The following is a 23,033-nucleotide window of genomic DNA, read 5'->3' as shown; positions in this document are numbered from 1 at the left end:
TTATGTATTATCATTACATCGATGGTTAATGTGGTCTCATAAAATAATGGCAATAATATCGTTTGTAGGCAATAATTAATCGGTCAGTATATCGTCAAGCAAAATATGTTATCGGCCCAGGCCTACCTAAAATTACTACTGCGTCTATTTGGCGGGGAATTTAACCTTTAGGCATAATTTTTAGGTCCAGTATGATGAATTTAGTACCAGAGGGCTCCAATTTAAACAACCTTTTTTTCTTTGTAGACCCAGAGGAGCTGTGTGGTGAGCAAGGGGAGGGTCTGTCAACATGCGAGCCATCGGGGGCAGAGTCCCGCCATGCAATATTGCAGAGGGCAAACGCCGCTGAGGAGAGAGCCCGTCGCTCAGAGGAGGCTGTAGCTCGAGCCATGGAAGATCTGCACAAACTTAAGTCAGTCATGTTTGCGTCTCCTTATTCTAACCTACAAAAACAACAACATCACGCTGTTACTTAACTTTTCAATCTTAAAAAAAAAGGTTTGGTTTTGGGACGCTTTTGCACTGCAGGAAAACTCTGCAATGCCGTATTTTGGCCAGCAGGGGGACACAAGGAACACAATATAGCCGGAATCCTTAATTAATGCCACCATGTGGAAGAAGTTTTGGAGGAAGAGGAAAGATAAAAAGCGGATGGAAAAATTCCACTGCAGCACAGAGGTTAAAGTGAGGAGGGGGGCTGCAAGAGAGGCAGTTAGGGAAAATTACAGAAAGAGTAAGGTAGGGGAGGGAGGTGGTGGATGAATGAAAAGTGCGCCGGAAAGATAAATGCCTCTCATCTGCTCCATTTACCGCCATGTCCTGTATGCTATAAAGGTTGAGTGTGCTTTCTGGTCACCACTTTTGTCCTGCGTCCTAATATATGAAATGTTAAACGCAAATTTATCTCCCTCTGTTATTTAAAGGCTGCTGGCTCAGGGTTTGGTGCTCAATGCGGAAACCCGAAGAACCGCTAACCTGGGCAGTGTAGCCGAGCTTCGAGATGACGAGGACGAAGCCTACTTCAGCTCCTATGGCCATTATGGCATCCATGAGGAGATGCTGAAGGTTTGAGCTCCTGTCACAACACTGGCAGGTTATATTTCCTGACTTTTTGTCACTTCACTGCAGCACAGCACACCGCATTGTGCTGGAGAACTTTACCGTGCCACATAAGTGATCATTCAGTATGCACATATTCATACTGAGAATTTTCTCAAAAGTGACAAGTCAGCAATTCGTGACACACCAACTTTGCAGCTAAATGGAAAAAAGCGTTTTTTACGCCGCTTTAGGCGCTAAAGTGTCAGGGTATAGGCAGCGGGGGGAGTTATGTGCGTGCATGCGTGTTACTCACTGCAGTGCTTCCACGTTTCCTATCGGAGGCCCTGATTGGACCGTAGGGCTGTTACGTTTTGTGACGGCTTTGCGTCGAGCCGATGCGGCTCACCTTTGACGCACAATGTATGCTGCGGTCTGATTGGGAGAAAGTAAGACATACAAGGTGTGGTGTTTGTCTACTTTCCACGACTTTTAAATTGCACCCGCCACTTTTATAGAAATGTACCAATTAGTGATAAAAAGCAGAGGTTCGTTTCAGATAAAGGGTTTTAGTCAAGTGGTTTGGCGTAAAACACCAGTTTGAGAGGACATAAAAAGTCCCAACAGGAATAAATGAAGGAACCAGACGGTTCCTTCCTTGTTTCATTGTCTAATTTGTGTTTGCTTGACAGGCTACCACATCAAACAAGAAATGGTAGCAGCAAATTTAAATCAAAATGCTAATAGTCTATTTTGTTTTATTTTATAAAATGGCTTAGTCGCAAGGACGGTGCACATCATTAAACATTTCTATCCTATTGGCTCATTTTAAACTGCAGTCCCTGGGCAGGTATAATAAAGAATTCAGTATAGAGTGTAGTGCAATTCATAGTAGGAGTAAAATAAGGACAGACAGAAAACAGGGTATGCAGACTCGTTACACAGACTATTTGTTCGTGTTTTAGCCCGGATTTTGGCATTCATTTTGAGTACTTCAACAGAATATGAACTCACTGAGCACCTGGGATAAAATAATGTCTTTGTTTGTTGTAGTTTTCAGTGGCTGAGGGGGTCTTTCCTAGAGATTGACCGATATGTTTTTTTTCCCCAGGGCTAATACAGATTATTACTACAGTCATAGTAGGTTTGTGAATATTTGGGCACCCCACGATTCGATTAAATTCTTGGGGGTAATGATTGGATTCAGAATCGATTCTCAATTCAAACTTATTCCCGATTCAAAATCCATACATTTTTAATAACATTGGAAGCCAGCTTTATGATTCACTAAATTCCATCATAGAATAAACAGCTCTGATAAATTTCTATGTTACTTAAAGGGGAACATTATCACAATTTCAGTTCCCAGTGGCCTATTATATTTTTCGAAGTTTTTTTCAAAATTTTACCCATCACGCAATATCCCTAAAAAAGCTTCAAAGTGCCTGATTTTAACCACCTGTCCATTTTCCTGTGACGTCACATAGTGAAGCCAACACAAACAAACATGGCGGAAAGAACAGCAAGCTATAGCGACATTAGCTCGGATTCAGACTCGGATTTCAGCGGCTTAAGCGATTGAACAGATTACGCATGTATTGAAACGGATGGTTGTAGTGTGGAGGCAGGTAGCGAAAACGAAATTGAAGAAGAAACTGAAGCTATTGAGCCATATCGGTTTGAACCGTATGCAAGTGAAACCGACGAAAACGACACGACAGCCAGCGACACGGGAGAAAGTGAGGACGAATTCGGCGATCGCCTTCTAACCAACGATTGGTATGTGTTTGTTTGGCATTAAAGGAAACTAACAACTATGAACTAGGTTTACAGCATATAAAATACATTTGGCAACAACATGCACTTTGAGAGTGCAGACAGCCCAGTTTTCATCAATTAATATATTCTGGAGACATACCCTCATGTCAGCAGGCCAGGGAAGCTAGGGTCGATATTCTTCTCTTGATCATCTTCGGGACGGTGTGAGCCAAGACATCCAGGGGGTTTAGCTCGCTCGTCTGCGGGAACAAACTGCCGCCATTGCTTGCCGTGCCAGCGAGGTCCTTTGTCCCTGAATTGCTCACACACTCCGGCAGATTCAATGGGGGTCTGGCGGCAGATTTCTTTGACTTTATCGTTGGAAATGCATCTGCTTTGAGTGTCGCAGGATATCCACACATTCTTGCCATCTCTGTCGTAGCATAGCTTTCGTCGATAAAGTGTGCGGAACAAACGTCTAATTTCTTGCCACTTTCGCATCTTTGGGCCACTGGTGCAACTTGAATCCGTCCCTGTTCGTGTTGTTACACCCTCCGACAACACACCGACGAGGCATGATGTCTCCAAGGTACGGAAAACAGTCGAAAAAACGGAAAGTAACAGAGCTGATTTGACTCAGTGTTTGAGAAAATGGCGGATTGCTTCCCGATGCGACGTCACATTGTGACGTCATCGCTGCGAGAGCGAATATTAGAAAGGCGTTTATTTCGCCAAAATTCACCCATTTAGAGTTAGGAAATCGGTTAAAAAAATATATGGTCTTTTTTCTGCAACATCAAGGTATATATTGACGCTTACATAGGTCTGGTGATAATGTTCCCCTTTAAAAGAAAACTGGTTTTGTTTAATAAAATGCTTCCCAAACATTTAATAAAGTCAAATACAAATAAGTCAACAAGGGAAGTATCCAATACTTCTCTTTTCTAAAGTAAATCTGCACAGTAGATATGATCATCTACATCAATGGTGTCAAAGTCAAGGCCCGCGGGCCAGATCCGGCCCGCAAATGAATTATCTATGGCCCTCGGGATGATATTTGATTAATATTAGAACTGGCCCGCTGGCCACAGCGAGGTCCCAGGGACCCCATCAAGTCATAAAAAATGGGGTGCCACTGTAAATTTTTGGGGTCCCACTTTTTGGTAACCGTTTTGAAAACAAATGATAAATGTATGCATTATCCTGTTATATCCCACATTCTTTATTGTGCTTTGGAAAAAGGTTGTCATAAACGTTACTTAATTCATTAAAAAAATATATAATAGAAAACCAATTTTTATGTACCGGTATATGTAAATGTATTCAGTTATAAACATTCATTCACTTTCTTCTTTCCTTCATGGATCTAAACTTTACCGCTGCCGGTATTTTTTAAATACATTTTTATTGTAATATTTTCAGAATGTGTTTGTTCTATTTAAGTAAGACAAAGAAAACAATCTGAAGTTGTCTTTATTTTTTAGTTTTAATGCCATGATTTAAATTTTTCGGCCCGCGTGTGCACAGATTTTTCTCCATTCGGCCCCTGAGCTAAAATGAGTTTGACACCCCTGATCTACATCAACAATATGATTTGCCTGAGTGGCTGGACAAGACAGACTGAAAAATAAATAAATAAATACAATTTAAAAAAAAAAAAAATATATATATATATATATATATATATATAGATTTGTGATTTTTTTGGAATTGATTAAAAATCGTTACAAAAAAGAAACGCAATTAATCTAAAAAAAAAAATCCACTATTTTTTTGACACCCCTAAGTCATACTGGGCAAGAAGGCCGACTGATATTTCAAGCCAATATTCTTTTATTTGCAGTAAAGTATGTGCGAGGGGCTAGAGTAAATAATGGTATCACATGTGTATATATTGTATCTGCTGATGTATATCTGTTGTAGTTGTAAACAAAAAAATATCGTCCGAAACCGAAAAAAGAAGGTCGATATCGATCAATACGTATATGTCAAATTGCCAAATATTGGCGTCAATAATCGGCCGATCCGTAGTCCTTACAGCAAATCCTTTTCATGTGGACCTCTTAGAAACAGTTTCTCTAAGCAGAAATGTAAATAACACTGGATTTTGCAGAATAACCTAATATTGTGGCTAATGAATATACTGAAACGTGATTTTTTATTTATTTATTGTTCACATAAAATAACTGTCCCACTTTGACTATACAGTCGTCGCTCATGTATCGTGGCTAGTTGGTTCCAGACCGGACCGTGGTTAATGAATTTTCGCAAAGTAGGATTATTATTAATGAATCAAATATTTTCATATTTAGAGCACACACACTCTGATTACTAGGGGTACGGGGAATAATCTCATTACATTTCTTTTTTATAACGATTAATTCTAATTTTGTGTACTAATTTAGTAATAGGCGTGTTATAAATACATTTATAAATAAAACAGTTTACCGTAATATTAACACTTGTTTTATGGTTTCATTTGAATTTTTTTCCCCATCATGACAATTGAGGCGCTTCACCTGCCTACCCTGACCGCACGTCCCCGTATTAGAGCCTTATTGTCCTGTTTGCAGCCACCTTCAATTGCAAATGTAGGGCACAGTAAGAGTCTTATAATAATAAAACAGGAACATATTATAGCATTGGCTACCTCTTTTATCTTGGTGAAGTTGGTCCTTAAATATAAATGCTTGATTTGCACTTGATGGGCATTATTTTCAGTTTTTTGCTGATTTATGCAAGACAATTTGGAAGTTGTGTCCCTCGTTCTTTATTGGTCATGTGTTTTTCACAGGATAAAGTGCGAACTGAGAGTTACCGCGACTTCATGTACAGTAACCCTGAGGTGTTCCGAGACAAGGTGAGCCAACTCAATATACAGTACATCCGGAAAGTATTCACAGTGCTTTTTTTTCTCCACATTTTGTTATATTACAGCCGTAGTCCAAAATTTAATTAATAAGATTTTGTCCTAAAAAATTCTACAGACAATACTCCATAATGACAGTGTGAAAGGTTTTTTTTTTCTTTCAAATTTATTAAAAATAAAAAACAACTACATATATATAAGTTCTCACAACATTTGCTCAATACTTTGTTGATGCACCTTTGACATATTCAAATATTTTTGAATATGATGCCACAAGCTTGGCACACCTATATTTGGGTAGTTTTGCCAGTTTATTTTTGCAGCACCCCTCAAGCTCCATCAGGTTGGATAGGAAGGGTTGGTTTTCATCCAGGATGTCTCTGTACATTGCTACATTCTTCTTTCCCTCTATCCTGACTAATGTCCTACTTCCTGCCACTGAAAAACATCCCCACAGCATGATGCTGCCACCACCTTGCTTCACTATAGAGATGGTATTAGCCTGGTGATGAATGGTGCTTGGTTTCCTTCAAACATGACGCCTGGCATTCACACCAAAGAGTTCAAGCTTTGTCTCATCAGACCAGAGACTTTTGTTTCTCATGGTCTTGGAGTCTTTCAGGTGCATTTTGGCAAACTTTTTACCAAGACATGGCTTCCGCTGCATAGATGGTAGTCCTTCTGGAAGGTTCTCCTCACTCCACATAGCTGTAGCTCTGACAGAGTGACCATCAGGTTCTTGGTCACCTCCCTGACTAGACTAATGTACTAATGTACAGAGACATCCTGGATGAAAATCAACGCTTACCATCCAACCTGATGGAGCTTGAGCTTGAGCTTGCTGCAAAGAGGAACGGGCGAAACTGCCCAAAGATAGGTGTGCCGAGCTTGTGGCATCCTAAATAAATGTACAAAAAATAAAAAAAAACTTTCCACGTTGTCATGATGGGGTGTTGTCTGTGGAATTTTGAGAACAAATATGGATTTATTCCATTTTGAAACATAAGAAAATGTCATAAAAGTGAAGTGCTGTGAATACTTTCCGGTTGCACTGTACAAACATATTTAGTGTACATACTAGGGATGTCCCGATCCAGGTTTTTGCACTTCCGATCTGATACCGATGTTGTTTTTGCACTTCCGATCCGATACCGATACTGACCGATACTGGCCTAGCCGAGCATGTATTAAAGTTTAAAGTTATTTAGCCTACTTAGTTGTCAGAATCATGTTGAAAAGGGTTTTAGTACTCTTGATAACAACTAGCCAGCTGAATTAGGGGAGTTTGAATAATACACAATGGTTGGTAACAAGAAACTGACCTGTTTATTCAAGAATAAACACAAAATAGACAAAATTATACATGGCAAACAGAAATGGCATCATTGAACTAGGCTGGGCGATATGGCCTTTTTTTAATATTGTGATATTTTAAAGCCATATTGCGATACACGATATATATCTTGATATTTTGCCTTAGCCTTGAATGAACACTTGATGCATATACCGGTAATCACAGCAGTATGATGATTCTATGTGTCTACATTAAAACATTCTTCTTCATACTGCATTTATATATGCTACTTTTAAACTTTCATGCAGAGAAGGAAATCACAACTAAAAAAAAAAAATCAAAATTATTTCATACGGTGTTGATCTGGAAATGTTTGCCTCGGCATTTTGATGGTGTTGGCGCTTATTTTTTTACTTGATTTTGTGCGTGGCATAGATTTGCCGTGCGCAGAGGACGCTTGAGCAGTGCGCAATTGCACAGGCGCGCACCTTAGAGGGAACATTGCTCGCACGACTGCGCTAGCATCACAGCCATACTGCTACCTCTCTGCTCGGGGAGGACGTATACGTATGTGACGTATGACGTGACAGTATGTGACGTGTGTAAGAAGGTGTGCTTGCTGTCTGTGAGAAGGAGACACAGGAAAGAGTGAGAAGAGTCTGTTGTGTAATGCCAGCAGCTAAAAGCAACTGCGTGAGAATCCACAGACCTGTGGATGTGTTGAAGGTGTGCTGGAAAATGCGGAACGGAAATTAGGGAGCAGCAGAAAAGTGGAATGTATTATTTAAATTGGTGCGTTGGAAAACACGGACCGGATTTTTTTTTAAACTGGATCTGGATCGGCATTTTCCCATGCCTTGCCGATACGCATTTTTTGGCAAATATCGGCGGCCGATCCGATCCAAATATCGGATCGGGACATCCCTAGTACATACTGAATACTTTCACATGTTTTGATTACTGTTTGTGCCTGAGAGTTTGCATGTCCACCGTTCAATGTACAGCAGAACCTTGATTTATGAACCCCTTCATTGTACAAACTTTTTGATTTACAAACCACAGACCAAGTAAAAAATATGCTTTGTTTGTACAATTCTTGTTTCCGTGTACAAAAGTTTCATCCACTCTTGTTGTGCCTCGCAGCGCAGCCATTTTGTTCCCGGCAGCACAGGCATTGTGTGCGGCATGATCGATCTCGGGGCTCATTCAGTGCTGTTGTTAGCTACTGTGCTAATTTATACTTTGTGTGTTGTTAGCTACTGTGCTAATTAATACTTTGTCTGCTTTTAAGATTTTTTTTAGCCTTTTACAGCTTTTTTCTAAATTTGTTAACTCAATCTGAGTCCAAAGAAACATTCAAGAAGTATCCACAATGTTGTAGCATTGCCTTTCCCCCTAACCCCCTCCGTTTCGTTGCACGCTAAGATGATTAGCCAACAAGGTAAAGTGGATTTTTTGTATTATTCCTAATCCTTGCAGAAACCTGGCTGTTAAAGTTAAGGAGTTTTGTGATTTCAAAGTGTGAGTGTACCACGGCGCTAGTGACAGTGCGCGTGTGTGCATTGGCAGGGTGACTGCAAATGAGGACTGTACAGCTGTTGTTGTTTTGGTGTTGTTATTTGATAGAAAGTTGATCCATCACCCACTTGTTATGTTTGTTTGATACACACGGTCATGACCTGTTACCTCAGGTTATTATTTGGTCTTTTTCCTATGTTCTGTGTTTATTTCCTGTTTTGCACTCTTATTTTCTGTTCAACTTCCTGTGTGTGTCATCCTGCAGTGGCTTTATCACTGCTCCCGAGCACCGTTCTCCTCACCTGCCTCTGATTAGTGATCAGGAGACTCACCTGCTTGTCATAGCTAATCAGGGAGCTCTATAAGCAAGCCTCACATCATAGTCGCTGTTGGACCATTGTTATTTTGTAACTGCATTGTAATTGTCAATGCTTTGTATGTGCCTTGCTAGCTTGCACAGCCCTTCTGCACGATTCCTTTTTGTTAGTTGAATAGTTTTCTTATTGCACCTTGCCAAGACCTAACACACTACTGTATAGTGATTTGTATTATGTTCAAAGTGTACAAATCTTTATTAAAATATGGACTTTTGTCAAGGCTGGAAGCTATTATCCATGTTTACGTTGTTTCTCATGGAGAAATTTGCTTCGGTACGAACTTTTCTATTTAAGAACCCTGTTCAAGAACCAATGAAGTTTGCAAATCGAGGGTCGACTGTACTATCAGGCTTTTTAACATAGAAAAAACGATGTACCGTATTTTTCGGACTACAAGTCGCAGTTTTTTTCATAGTTCTGCCGGGCTCCAGTACGACTTATGTTTTTTTCCTTCTTTATTATGCATTTTCGGCAGGTGCGACTTATACTCCGGTGCGACTTATACTCCGAAAAATACGGTACATGTTCTGGGTAAGGCATTATTAAGATGGTAGTCTCTGATTTAAAACACAGTGTGACTTTACAGGCGCACTCAATGTCGACTGCAGAGTGCTGATAACAAACGCAGGCTTCAACTAACAAAATGCATAACCCCTTCCAACAAAGACACCGCATGGTTCCATTGCCGATAGTCGCAGGAGGCGCTGGTCCGTATCATGGCCATCCATTATATGGGTGGCTGCTGGTTAGCACTGGGAGGAGTGTGTAGGCTGGGGCGGCAGGTTGCATTGACGGAAATGTACATTATACCTGCCAAAGACGCATTTTGGCTGAGAGGAAGGCGTCACCATCTCCAGGAGTAGGGGTATTGAAAGTATTATTTTTATAGTTCTGCAAAGATTGTTTGGTCAAGTGCAGAAACTTATATCTGGTGAGCAGGCTTTATGTTGTGTCAGCACTGTGCATGCAGCCCTACATGGGGATACCTGCAGGCACGGCTGCCTCGAATGGAGACACAGAAAGTGTTACGTACAGATGAGTGCACGCTCGCTACAGCTGGTGTCAGGCATTTAACGCCAGTGGTGGCATAGACGAACAAATTAACTGTTCCCTCTGAAGCCCCAAAATAGATGTGATTAAGAAGTCAATCGTATATGGCACTTCAGTCAGTAAAGGTGTGTGGAACAAACTGCCTTTTATGCGTATGTCCAATAATTAGTACATTAGTACTCTACCCTGGTAGCGATAAAGCAATTTTCATCCAATCCGCCCTTTGAATGCTGAATGTTCGGTTGTCTGCGGGCAACTCCACTTAGCTCCCTTTAGAGGACCAGATGGCTTTTTGCTCTGCTTTTAGGCACTCTTGGATTGAGAAGCTCTTCTGCATGCGTTAGTTGTAATGAGTAGTTAATTAAGTTATTGTCGCCTTTCAATTTGATTAGCCTAGGAGTGGTACAGTACTTCCCCTCTGACCTCTGTTAAAAAGAATGTTGGATCAAGCTGATGTCTGATAATGGTTGGCATGCTGTAATGAGTAGATTTGCACGATATAGACAATATCCAATATAAATGATATATGTTTGGCTATCACTTCTAAGTCAGTAATCCTCGCTTCATGGCGGATGGTAAACTTTAAAAAAAAAAAAAAATTGTTTGTACAAATATCATCCCAGGAGAACAAGGAATATATATGCATGTTAACATAAATTGATACTAATATTGACAGTAACAATACCAAGCAGTGTAGTATCTGGTTGATACCATAGTGTAATTGATATTTTTTTTATTGTCGTTTTTGTCATTGTTTACAAACACAGGAAAATCACTGGACACAGGAGGGCTGAAAGGAAAAACAAAACAATAGATTTAATCAGGAACTGCACTTTTTTTTGGAATTTTGCCTATCATTTACAATCATTATGAAAGGCATGACGATGGATGTTATTTAATTTTTTTTTACATTCCAAATATTAAATAAATGCGATCAAGAGTCTGCTTACAATGGGGTTTATAGGCGTGGCGCAATTACCCGGACAAAGCCCTACATCCAAATACCTCCATTGAGATTTTATTTACATGATGTATGTATGTAACGTAGTAATGAGCACATTTATAATAACATTTAATATATACGCATTTTGATCATTTTAAGCATATGCGGTACATTAATTAAAAAAACTTATTGTGACGTTTGCTTTGAGAGCGAACAAACTTAATAAAATATCACTTACTGTCCAAGGTTTGCTGTCATTAGGATGCCGACTTCTAGGATTTTCATATATAAGCATCTTTTTGTGTCGTTCTGGTCATTTCCGAGTCCTAAATGGCTGTCAAAGTGTACCAACTTGTCAGAATACCTACTCAGACTTCATCTGTCCAAGTGAGATGCATGATTTATGATCGACAATAAACTTACAGGGAGCAAGAAGTGAGACCACTCAACATGTTGCAGGCATTATATTCCAAATGAGCTAATATTTGCAAAAAATAACTAAGTTTACCAGTTCGAACGTTAAGTATCTTTTCTTTACAGTGTATTTAATTGAATATAGGTTGAAAAGGATTCAAGGAATCATTGTATTCTGTTTGTATTTACGATTTACACAACGTGCCAACTTCACTGGTTTTGGGGTTTGTACAATGTCACCTTCGAGCATTTGTTGCAGGTGTCTGAGTCTGCATTGAATTAGCTCCGAAACAAGTCATCTATAGCTTCTTGTTTTTTTGCTCTGGTTTCTACAAAATGGAACCGGGGTCCAGTGCTCATCCCAAGTTATGTATGCGTGGCATACAAACCCCGTTTCCATATGAGTTGGGAAATTGTGTTAGATGTAAATATAAACGGAATACAATGATTTGTAAATCCTTTTCTACCCATATTCAATTGAATGCACTACAAAGACAAGATATTTGATGTTCAAACTCATAAACTTTATTTTTTTTTGCTAATAATAATTAACTTAGAATTTCGTGGCTGCAACACGTGCCAAAGTAGTTAGGAAAGTGCATGTTCACCACTGTGTTACATGGCCTTTCCTTTTAACAACACTCAGTAAACGTTTGGGAACTGAGGAGACACATTTTTTAAGCTTCTCAGGTGGAATTCTTTCCCATTCTTGCTTGATGTACAGCTTAAGTTGTTCAACAGTCCGGGGGTCTCCGTTGTGGTATTTTAGGCTTCATAATGCGCCACACATTTTTAATGGGAGACAGGTCTGGACTACAGGCAGGCCAGTCTCGTACCCGCACTCTTTTACTATGAAGCCACGTTGATGTAGCACGTGGCTTGGCACTCTCTTGCTGAAATAAGCAGGGGCGTCCTTGGTAACGTTGCTTGGATGGCAACATATGTTGCTCCAAAACCTGTATGTACCTTTCAGCATTAATGGCGCCTTCACAGATGTGTAAGTTACCCATGTCTTGGGCTCTAATACACCCCCATACCATCACAGATGCTGGCTTTTCAACTTTGCGCCTATAACAATCCGGATGGTTCTTTTCCTCTTTGTTCCGGAGAACACGACGTCCACAGTTTCCAAAAATAATTTGAAATGTGAACTCGTCAGACCACAGAACACTTTTCCACTTTGTATCAGTCCATCTTAGATGAGCTCAGGCCCAGCGAAGCCGACAGCGTTTCTGGGTGTGGTTGATAAACGGTTTTCGCCTTGCATAGGAGAGTTTTAACTTGCACTTACAGATGGAGCGACCAACTGTAGTTACTGACAGTGAGTTTCTGAAGTGTTCCTGAGCCCATGTGGTGATATCCTTTACACACTGATGTCGCTTGTTGATGCAGTACAGCCTGAGAGATCGAAGGTCACGGGCTTAGCTGCTTACGTGCAGTGATTTCTCCAGATTCTCTGAACCCTTTGATGATATTACGGACCGTAGATGATGAAATCCCTAAATTCCTTGCAATAGCTGGTTGAGAAAGGTTTTTCTTAAACTGTTCAACAATTTGCTCACTCATTTGTTGACAAAGTGGTGACCCTCGCCCCAACCTTGTTTGTGAATGACTGAGCATTTCATGGAATCTACTTTTATACCCAATCATAGCACCCACCTGTTCCCAATTTGCCTGTTCACCTGTGGGATGTTCCAAATAAGTGTTTGATGAGCATTCCTCAACTTTATCAGTATTTATTACCACCTTTCCCAACTCCTTTGTTACATGTTGCTGGCATCAAATTCTAAAGTTAATGATTATTTGAAAAAAAAAAAAAGATTAACAGTTTGAACATCAAATATGTTGTCTTTGTAGCATATTCAACTGAATATGGGTTGAAAATGATTTTCAAATCATTGTATTCTGTTTATATTTACATCTAACACAATTTCCCAACTCATATGGAAACAGGGTTTGTACTTTGCTACGCCGACAAACGTACCGTTTGTTATGTGCAATGTTTGGCTGTATGATAAATGAGCAGGCATACTAAAACCAGGGCAAAAGGTTGGCAACAGTTTTCGTCAAAAACGGAACCATACGATCGATGGAGCGTATGAAAACCGCTGTGCTTTTCTAATCTGGTCCCAGAATCAGGAACACACAGATAGCTGTGACACTTTTCAACCTGTCATTAACTTTCCTTGTAGTTCTTGCTCCTTCCCATTACTCCATCTGCATAATGCAGACACAACTGTCGCTTCATCGTCAGCACGGTTGTGAAAAAGCTGAGTGATTGATGACCAGCAGTCATTCTCTGACCATGTTGTATCTTTCTCCCTGTCGTTTCTTATCTGACTCCGTTTGCCACCCAGCTGCTGGTAATGCAGCCGGTGGTTTATGTATCGCTCACCTTGACTATTGTAGTAATCTGAGAGTAGTGCATGATCTGTCCTTCTGGAAAAACACAAAGATGGAGGCGTATACTCTGATGCTCCTAGGTAACAAATAGTCAAATATTACATACACACTAGAATTAACAATTATTTGACATTTTGTTTGTTGCATTCTCAGTGATATCAAACCGTTGCAGTCCTGAAATAGTCTCCTTTATTACAAACCTACAAATATCCAGAAATGGGTTTTATTCATCATCTTTTTTTTTCTTTAGGTCGTTCTAGATGTGGGCTGCGGGACTGGCATACTGTCAATGTTTGCTGCCAAGGCTGGAGCCAAGAAGGTTATTGCTGTTGACCAATCAGAAATCATTTACCAGGCCATGGACATAGTCAGGTAACACACAGCAACATGTCCTCAAGATCAATTCAAATGTCACCTAACATTGAGCACTGTTTCTTTTGAACTGGACTATGGTGCCATTGTGTAAGTGACATCAGGTGTCGTTGTATGTAAAGTTGTAGGAACCTGTTTTTATAATCTAAATGTAAAACTTGACTGGCAAGGTCCATACTTTCCCCATATTCCCATCATTTGGAAATGTATGCAGGCTGACCCCTTCTTTAGTCGTATTTAGGGATGATACTCGAAACCAGTTTTCCCGGTTGTTCGATAAGAAAAGAACCGAGTTCTCGGACTCGAATCCCTTTTTGAGAACCGGTACCCGTTATTGAGACCACTGTAGTAAAGAAAAAGAGTTGGTTCTTTATTCGAATCCCTCGGAACGAATCCCGTCCCGACCAGAAATGCCCCGTGAGACATCCCAAGAAATTACGTCGCGTAGCTCAGTCATTAGGCGCAGATAGCGAAAGCAGGAAAAACAATGGACCGGAAAAAAGCTCTCCAAGGTGTAATAAAGTTCAAAACAAAAGGTATAATCCAATGAATAACTTTACTGAGAGATTTGAGCAGGGTACAAACACATGACGAACACTTTTACGACCAACCGGAAACATAGCAACCAGGCTAGCAACGCACCTCCTTTACGGCAGCTGTCGCAACGTTCTTAAAGCAACCGCAGCACATACATATATTACAACATATATCTCCCTTTTTTAACGTTTGTTTTTCTTTCCTTGTAAACAAAACAAAATCACACTGTATATGTGTTGTCTGTCTAATTATAAATAATGCAGACGAGGCATGTTGGCTGAGTTCTTGACGTTTACTTTCACAGCGTGCTCATAACCTCATTCTTAGCTGCCGGCTGGCGACATGCAACAACACTTTTCGGAGGTACCGCGCATGCTCGTCACTCCCGTTGCATGCTGGGTTGTGTAGTTGTTATATTCCCTCGCTCATAACATCACATATTTTCCGCTACAAAGAAATAATGTTAACTCAATAAAGTGCATTTCTTTTTTTAGCTTTAACTTTTCATTTTTTAGCATTGTAACCACATTTGCAAACAACTTTTCTCTTCATAGAATTTTCTTTCAATAAAGAAATAAAGTGCAAAAATGTCAAAGCATCATAACAGTTATGTCAAACAGCAGCAGAAGTGCAGTTTTTGGAGAGCTGTATTATTTTCAGTTTTGTGCCCAAGGGACTGATTTTATTTAACACTATATTATTATTTATACACCTATAGTGATCACAGAGACAGGTTGTTTTTGTGTTACTGTATATATTTGTTTTTCTGAAAAATCCCACTTACCGGTAATATACTTTGGGTAACAACAGTCAATATTTATTTTTATTTTTATTTTTTTTAGGGGGGTAACAGTCAATATTTATTTATTTATTAGATTAGATTTTTTTCTTATATAATAAAAGTGAGCTTTTGTTAAACCAAATATTGTGTGTTTTTTTTCCATATACAACAACCTATCTGGACTCGATAAGAGAATCGATAAGGAATCGGTTCGATAAGAGTATTCGATAATAGGCTCGAACTCGATAATTTCTTATCAAACATCATCCCTCGTCGTATTGCTACAACCTGCAACAATGCATCTGGCAGCCATATATGATAATTCCTTCAAATGTTACGCAAAAATAACGTGAATCGGGATGAAGGTGCTACCAAATTACATTTCTACGCCATATGAAATTGCCTCCACAGGGTTTCCGCCGGTCATAAAAAATTAAGGCCCTAAATGGCATTAAAATGCCTTAAATACGATGTCCAGAGGCAATAAAAAAGTCATACAATTGTAGGCCTGGGCCGGTAGTCAATAAGTCAATTAAGTGAACAATAAAAAAAAGGAACTTGATAACTTTGCATTGATTAGCTGCTATGTCTGTTTGTATATTTTCTTTGTCTCTGGCTTTCAAAATGAATATAAGAGGTCTCACTCTGTGCATCGCTCTTTGCACCTGAGCACATTTATTTGACAGTAGGAACAGAGTAAAGCCTCTTGTCAGTCATCCACAATCTTTGTTTCGGTATGAGCAGGCGGGACTGTTGGCTTACACACAGAGAATACATGGACATCGCCTCGCTAGTCACAACTTACTAGTGAGAAGCACTGCTAAGTACCAAAAGTTAAGAAGAAAAGATCTGAGACAAGTCAGCGGCGTTGAGGCATAGAGCAGTGATCCATCCCGGTTCCCGACTTGGAACAGCTAGCGCATACTCAGTGGAAACTGATCTGTGGTCACCTGATAACCTTTCCATGCAGGAGAGGGAGGCAGACCAGAAAAGAGAGACGGCAGATCAACTGGTGTAAAAAGGGGTCTATTTAAAGGCTAGGGTGTATAAATTAGTTTTAAGATGGGACTTAAATTCTTCTACTGAGGTAGCCCCTTGTAGAGGTTTCCCTCTTGTGGTGGGTTCTCCTGACGCCGACAGATCTTCAGGAGCCCGGTGGACAGGTTGGATCAAGTCTTTTATTTGCATACACCAGTATGGGTTGCTTTTCAGCAATATCTATTTCGGACTTTTCAGTCCGGCGTGTCTCTTCTTTCTGACTCCAACTCCAACCCCGTGTCTCGGCCCGGCTGCTGCTAATAAAGGCGACAGGTAATTAGATAACCAGTCCCAGCTGGGCAATCTACTCACCTGCCGCTGGCTTCGAGGCCGGTCCTTACACACCCCGCTCCGCGGCAGGCCCGCAGACCACGCCCCCCTCCATACACCTCTAACTGTTACGAGTAGGGCATTCCAGAGTACTGGAACCCGAATAGAAAACGCTCTATACATACTTCTTTGAAGCTCTGGGAATCACTAATGAGCCGTAGTTCTTAGAACGCAACAAAACAAACAACCCGACCCAGTTTTTCCAACCCGGGGGGAAAAAAATACACTTCAGGATGTTCAATATTTATTGAAGTGCAATTTTTGCTAACAGAGATTGAGAGTCCATTTTATTTGTAAGCTTAACTATTTAATATACCGGTAATTGAGTTTTTGACATTCCAATTACAATGCTAGAAAACACTATAGTGTTTATTGCTTTTAAATGGGCCACTTGTACTGTTATATTATGATTAGTTCTTATTGTGGCCACAGTCAACACTATGATTGTCAAATGCTTTCAATTTTGTCGATTTAGGCAATGTTATGCTTTTGGCTATATATTATATTGATCTGCAGTGGAACGTGGGCATTAAATTTGTTTTAAGTTGCAATTAAAGCATTAGATCTGCTGACACCTGCAGAAACCCTTCTACAGTCTTCTGTAGGTGACGTCAGCAGGCTGATCCAGGCCTTTACACATTTTGGAGTTAAAAGTGGGCGATTCAAAATATTCTGAATCTCGTTAGAAAACAAGACTAATATCACTACTGTGTCTATTTTGGGGGGGAATTTAACATGTAGACATTATTTTTAGTCTCAGAATGATGAAATAAGTGTCAATGGTGTCAGCATTATAGGGCCCTTTTAAGGCAGGGGTGTCAAACTCATTTTAGCTCAAGGAAAATCTGTGCACACGTGGGCCGGACTATTAAAATCATGGCATTAAAACTAAAAATGAAGACAACTTCAGATTGTTTTCTTTGTCTTACTTTGTCCAAAAATACAACAAATACATTCTGAAGATATTACAATAAAAATATACAAAAATATACCGGCAGCGGTAAAGTTTAGATCCATGAAGGAAAGAAGAAAGTGAATGAATGTTTATACCTGAATACATTTACATATGCATAAACATTTGTTTTCTTTTGTATTATTATTTTTTATGAATTCAGTAACATTTATGACACCCTTTTTCCAAAACACAATATAGAATGTGAGCTATAACAGGATAATGGATACATTTATAATTTGTTTTCAAAACGGTTACAAAAAAGTGGAACCCCAAAAATATATTGTGTGACCCCATTTGTATGACTTGATGGGGTCCCTGAGACCCCATTTTGAAAATTCCTAGCGCCAACACTGATGGAGTATTGGTGCGAGCAAAACAGCAGCAGGCGGCTGTGGCCTGCGGGCCGATTCCAATACTAACTTTGACTTTGACTCCCCTGCTATAAGGTGTCAAATAGGCTCAAGCATGGCCTAGATTGCCAAGTGTAGAGTAACTACACCCTGTATGTTGTTCCTGTGTGCACACATACAGATAGGGTGCTTCTTAAATTCAACCTGTGTACCAGTTGCACATTAGCTTGGTCGCTGTTGTTGTCAGTTACATTAAATAAGGTTGATTGGCTTCTTGTCTGTAATTCACATCGTTCACACCTGCGGTCTGACTGAATATTGTGTGCATTTGCCCAGTTGGGGTTTGAGATTGACGACCACCAGTGTTGGGACTAATGCATTACAAAAGTAACGCAATACTGTAACGGTAACTAGTAATCTAACGCGTTATTTTTTATATTCAGTAACTCAGTTACCGTTACTACATGATGCGTTACTGCGTTATTTTACGTTATTTTTTTATGTAGTATCGGCTAGAAACAGAAGATCTGAGTGTGTTTTATTGGAGCGCTGCAGTGTCGTCCTTCTGAATGTTCTTGTGTCACTCTGTGTGTGTCTGGGTGTGGGGAGGGGGGGCGTGTCTGTGTTTACTAACAAAGAAGCCGCAGTCAACTCGAGTGTCTTAACATGGAGATATTCTCACTTCTTTTTTTTGTCGAGCACAAAAAAAAGAACATTTTAGTTAAATGTAAGTTGTGTCTTGGATCAAAGATTCCGTCCACTGCCCAAAACAACAATTCAAATCTGCCTAGTTAGGCTTTGTGTATGTCACGTGTGCCTTCCTTAGGTGAAGCCAGCTTTACAGCTGTGTTGTTATTATGCTGTTTGTTACTTATGTATGTTATGTTGCAGCTTTTTAAAATAGTTTTGTCAATTTGTTCTGGCCTGAAATAAATTGGCCCTTTGAAACATATCTTTGTCTTTGTGTGTTGTATGGAGACCACATTGCTTAGCAGAGTTCAGTGATGCAAATGCATGTCAAGTTGATCAACAGATTGTATTATTCTCCAGTGCAATAACAGTACTGAAATGAAGGCTAAAAGGGCATTAATGGGAGCTTTAAAAAAAAAAAAGAAGTAACTAGTTACTTTTCACAGTAACACATTACTTTTTGGTGCAAGTAACTGAGTTACTTTTGAAATAAAGTAACTATTAACTGTAACTAGTTACTGGTTTTCAGTAACTAACCCAACACTGACGAGGACACATGCAACACAATCACATGTAAACATGTAGAACATACTTGCCAACCCTCCCGAATTTTCCGGGAGACTCCCGAAATTCAGCGCCTCTCCCGAAAACCTTTCGGGACAAATATTCTCCCGAAAATCTCCCGATTTTCAGCCGGAGCTGGAGGCCACGCCCCCTCCAGCTCCATGCGGACCTGAGTGAGGACAGCCTTTTTTCAAGACGGGAGGACAACAGGGTGACAAGAACTAAATCATCCAGACTAGAGACAAATTGTATTATTATGTTTATCTTACCTAAAAATAAATATATTTATTAATTTTTTTTAAAATAACTAAATACATTTTTACTATATTTTGCTAAAAACATCAAAATTAATTGTATTTTTATTTGTATTTTTTCTGACTCCTTATTACATCCAACCATAGAATTATACATTAAAATAAACATATTTGAAATAATTAATTTTAAATTATCATAATAATTCATTTAAAATGACCATATTTAATTGTTAAAATAATTGCTTGTTTATCAACAACTTTAGCATTTTATTCATTACATTTTGAAGCTCTCAGAAGCCAAGTTATGTTATATTCCTTAATATTTATTTATGCAAGTTTGAAGTATCGATGATCTAAACACAGCTTTGTTTGCATATTTTCAGGATGTATATATATATATATAGTGTGTATTAAATACTTGACTTGGTGAATTCTAGCTGTCAATATACTCCTCCCCTCTTAACCACGCTCCCAACCACGCCGCGCCCCACCCCCGACCACGCCCCCCACCCCCCACCCCCCACCTCCCGAAATCGGAGGTCTCAAGGTTGGCAAGTATGATGTAGAAGAACCCCTGTGGAACTTTGTATTCTATTTAGAGTGACTGCGTTATTTCCAGTCCTCCCCTGTATGCTTGGGTTCTCAAATCCATTTACCTCCACCAGAGTCTGCGCCGTCCCTACAACTACGTACGCACCTGCACGCTCGTCCTCCTTCACAGCTCTGGCTCTTGAAACATTTTTTGAGTTAAGAGCCTTTACGACCGCTATTATCGGCGTTACGTAAGAGAGTTTCTTATAAGCAAAACAACGGGGTTTGCTGAAGGAAAAGGACATTTTAATTTTGCAGCCCACTGACTCGCTGTGGGAGCGCGAGTTGGCATGCAGGGTGCGTCGCAGGTTCGCCTGTGGATGAACGTCCCGCTCCGCCGTCAAAGCAACACACATGGCAAACAGGTTCCACTTTGACTGTGGCTTTATAACTCTTTTTTTTTTTTTTCTGTGTGGGTCTCTCATTTCCCTTTACTGCTAATATCAGGATTGTAATTAAAGTGGCTTCTATTGGATGCACGAGAATATCCATCTCCTGTCTCCCCTCCGTAGCTGAGGTTTAAATGAAAGGCTGAATTTCTTCCTTCACAGTCACTTCCCTAATGGATAATGTCTACTTTTTTAATGGCTGGAATTGATGGATTGTCCAATAAAATGCTCTGGATTGTGACCACAAAGGGAAATAAATGCTTGAAACTCAACCTTTATTAGTTATAATGGAAGGGGGAGGAATTTGTGCCTATGTTGTAACTCACATTTTTGTATAACTACAAGGTAAATCTGTTGAAGGGGAACTGGACTTTTTTGGGAATTTTGCCTATCGTAATGAGAGACAATAGGACAACCGTAACATGTAAAAATCAGCTTGTTCTAGGTGGCTAGCAATGCAGCTAATGGGATCAATCAATTCTACCTCCAAATCACTTTAAAAGGCGTTCAAAAACCGTCAACAATACTTAATTTACGTTCCATAACCTGTATGATAACCAAACTGTAGCGACATTGTTATTGTAAGAGCGAACACTGAGGAACTATTTTTGTAGCGTAGTAAAACATCGCCATGCTATGGTATTAGCCCTAAAAGCTAACTACAACAAGAGAAAAGCTAGCTTCTAGGTCAACATGAAACGCATTTGAGTTTGTTATGCACAACACTGTGATACAACACCAAAACATAAACAATCATATTACAGTATCTGTAAAGTCTTCGCCCACATTTCATGTTTTGTTTGTACACAGTGATTTCCAGCGTGGAACTGTCATAGGATGCCACCTGTGCAACAAATCCACTCGTGAAATTTCCTCGCTCCTAAATATTCCAAAGTCAACTGTCGGCTTTATTATAAGAAAATGGAAGAGTTTGGGAACAACAGCAACTCAGCCACTAAGTGGTAAGCCACGTAAACTGACAGAGAGGGGTCAACGGATGCTGAAGCGCATAGTGCAAAGACTTTCTGCACAGTCAGTTGCTACAGAGCTCCAAAATTCATGTGACCCTCCAAGCAGCCCACGTACAGTACGCAGAGAGCTTCATGAAATGGGTTTCCATGGCCGAGCAGCTGCATCTAAGTCATACATCACCAAGTCCAATGCAAAGCGTGGGATGCAGTGGTGTAAAGCACGTCGCCACGGGACTCTAGAGCAGTGGAGACGCCTTCTCTGGAGTGATGAATCACGCTTTTCCATCTGGCAATCTGATGGACGAGTCTGGGTTTGGAGGTTGCCAGGAGAACGGTACATTTCGGACTGCATTGTGCCGAGTGTGAAATTTGGTGGAGGAGGAATTATGGTGTGGGGTTGTTTTATAGAAGTTGGGCTTGGCCCCTTAGTTCCAGTGAAAGGAACTTTGAATGCTCCAGGATACCAAAACATTTTGGATAATTCGTAGCGGGCCCTTTCCTCTTCCAACATGACTGTGCACAAAGCAAGGTCCATAAAGACATGGATGACAGAGGCTGGTGTGGATGAACTTGGCTGGCCTGCACAGAGTCCTGACCTGAACATGATAGAACACCTTTGGGATGAATTAGAACGAGAGACTGAGAGCCAGGCCTTATCGACCAACATCAGTGTGTGACCTCACCAATGCGCTTTTGGAAGAATGGTCGAAATTTCCTATGAACACACTCCGCAACCTTGTGGACAGCCTTCCCAGAAGAGTTGAAGCTGTAATAGCTGCAAAAGGTGGACCAGCATCATATTGAACCCTATGGGTTAGGAATGGGATGACACTTCAAGTTCATATGTGAGTCAAGGCAGGTGGCCAAATACTTTTGGCAATATAGTGTATACATGTGTAGGTGTGTGTATGTATGTATATATATATATATATATATATATATATATATATATATATATATATATAATATAAGTGTACAGTATGTGTGTATATCTGTATGTATGTATGTATTTATGTTTGTATTTATGTAAATGTATGCATGTATGTATATACAGTACATGTGTGTGTGTGTGTGTGTATATATATATATATATATTTATATATATGTATATGTGTGTATGTGTGTGTATATATATATATACAGTCGTGGCAGTGACAAAACTGCCATGTACTTTATACTTACGTACAATTGTCTGTACAGTTGCTCTTGGTACTTTAAGCTATCGTATTTTTAATGCAACTGTTTGAATACAAAAATTGAAGGCTATTTTTGAAAAAAAAAAAACATTTTACAGTACTGTATATTTTATCATTATGATGTGTAGGAAAAAACACACGTTTTTGTTCACTGTGATGAAATGCACAACCTTTGTCTCTCCTGCGCTCACTCTGGCACTTCTACATGTCCTTACAAGGCTGCACACATACTGACTCTCATCTCTGAGCCCTGACATTGTCCTCTAAATTATCCCAATAATGAGATTACAGTGTTTCCCTTTTGTGAAGGCTGGGGGTTGTTGGGTGGGGGGCGGCAAGGGGGTGTTGGAC

General features: G+C 39.9%; 1 protein-coding gene across 1 annotated transcript in view; it reads left to right on the top strand.

Annotated features, from left to right (window-relative positions):
* Positions 1-23,033, top strand: part of prmt3 (protein arginine methyltransferase 3) — a 132,552-nt gene that overhangs the window by 12,101 nt on the left and 97,418 nt on the right. Inside the window, exons 6-9 of the mRNA XM_061975362.2 lie at positions 247-412; positions 924-1,065; positions 5,591-5,656; positions 13,915-14,036. Coding sequence (XP_061831346.1) covers positions 247-412; positions 924-1,065; positions 5,591-5,656; positions 13,915-14,036 — 496 coding nt within the window. The remainder of the gene's footprint in view (positions 1-246; positions 413-923; positions 1,066-5,590; positions 5,657-13,914; positions 14,037-23,033) is intronic.

This window comes from Nerophis lumbriciformis, linkage group LG15 (assembly GCF_033978685.3).
Source record: "Nerophis lumbriciformis linkage group LG15, RoL_Nlum_v2.1, whole genome shotgun sequence".
Taxonomy (NCBI): domain Eukaryota; kingdom Metazoa; phylum Chordata; class Actinopteri; order Syngnathiformes; family Syngnathidae; genus Nerophis; species Nerophis lumbriciformis.
The sequence above is the reverse complement of the archived record's forward strand: the minus strand, read 5'-3'. Positions and strand labels throughout refer to the sequence as shown.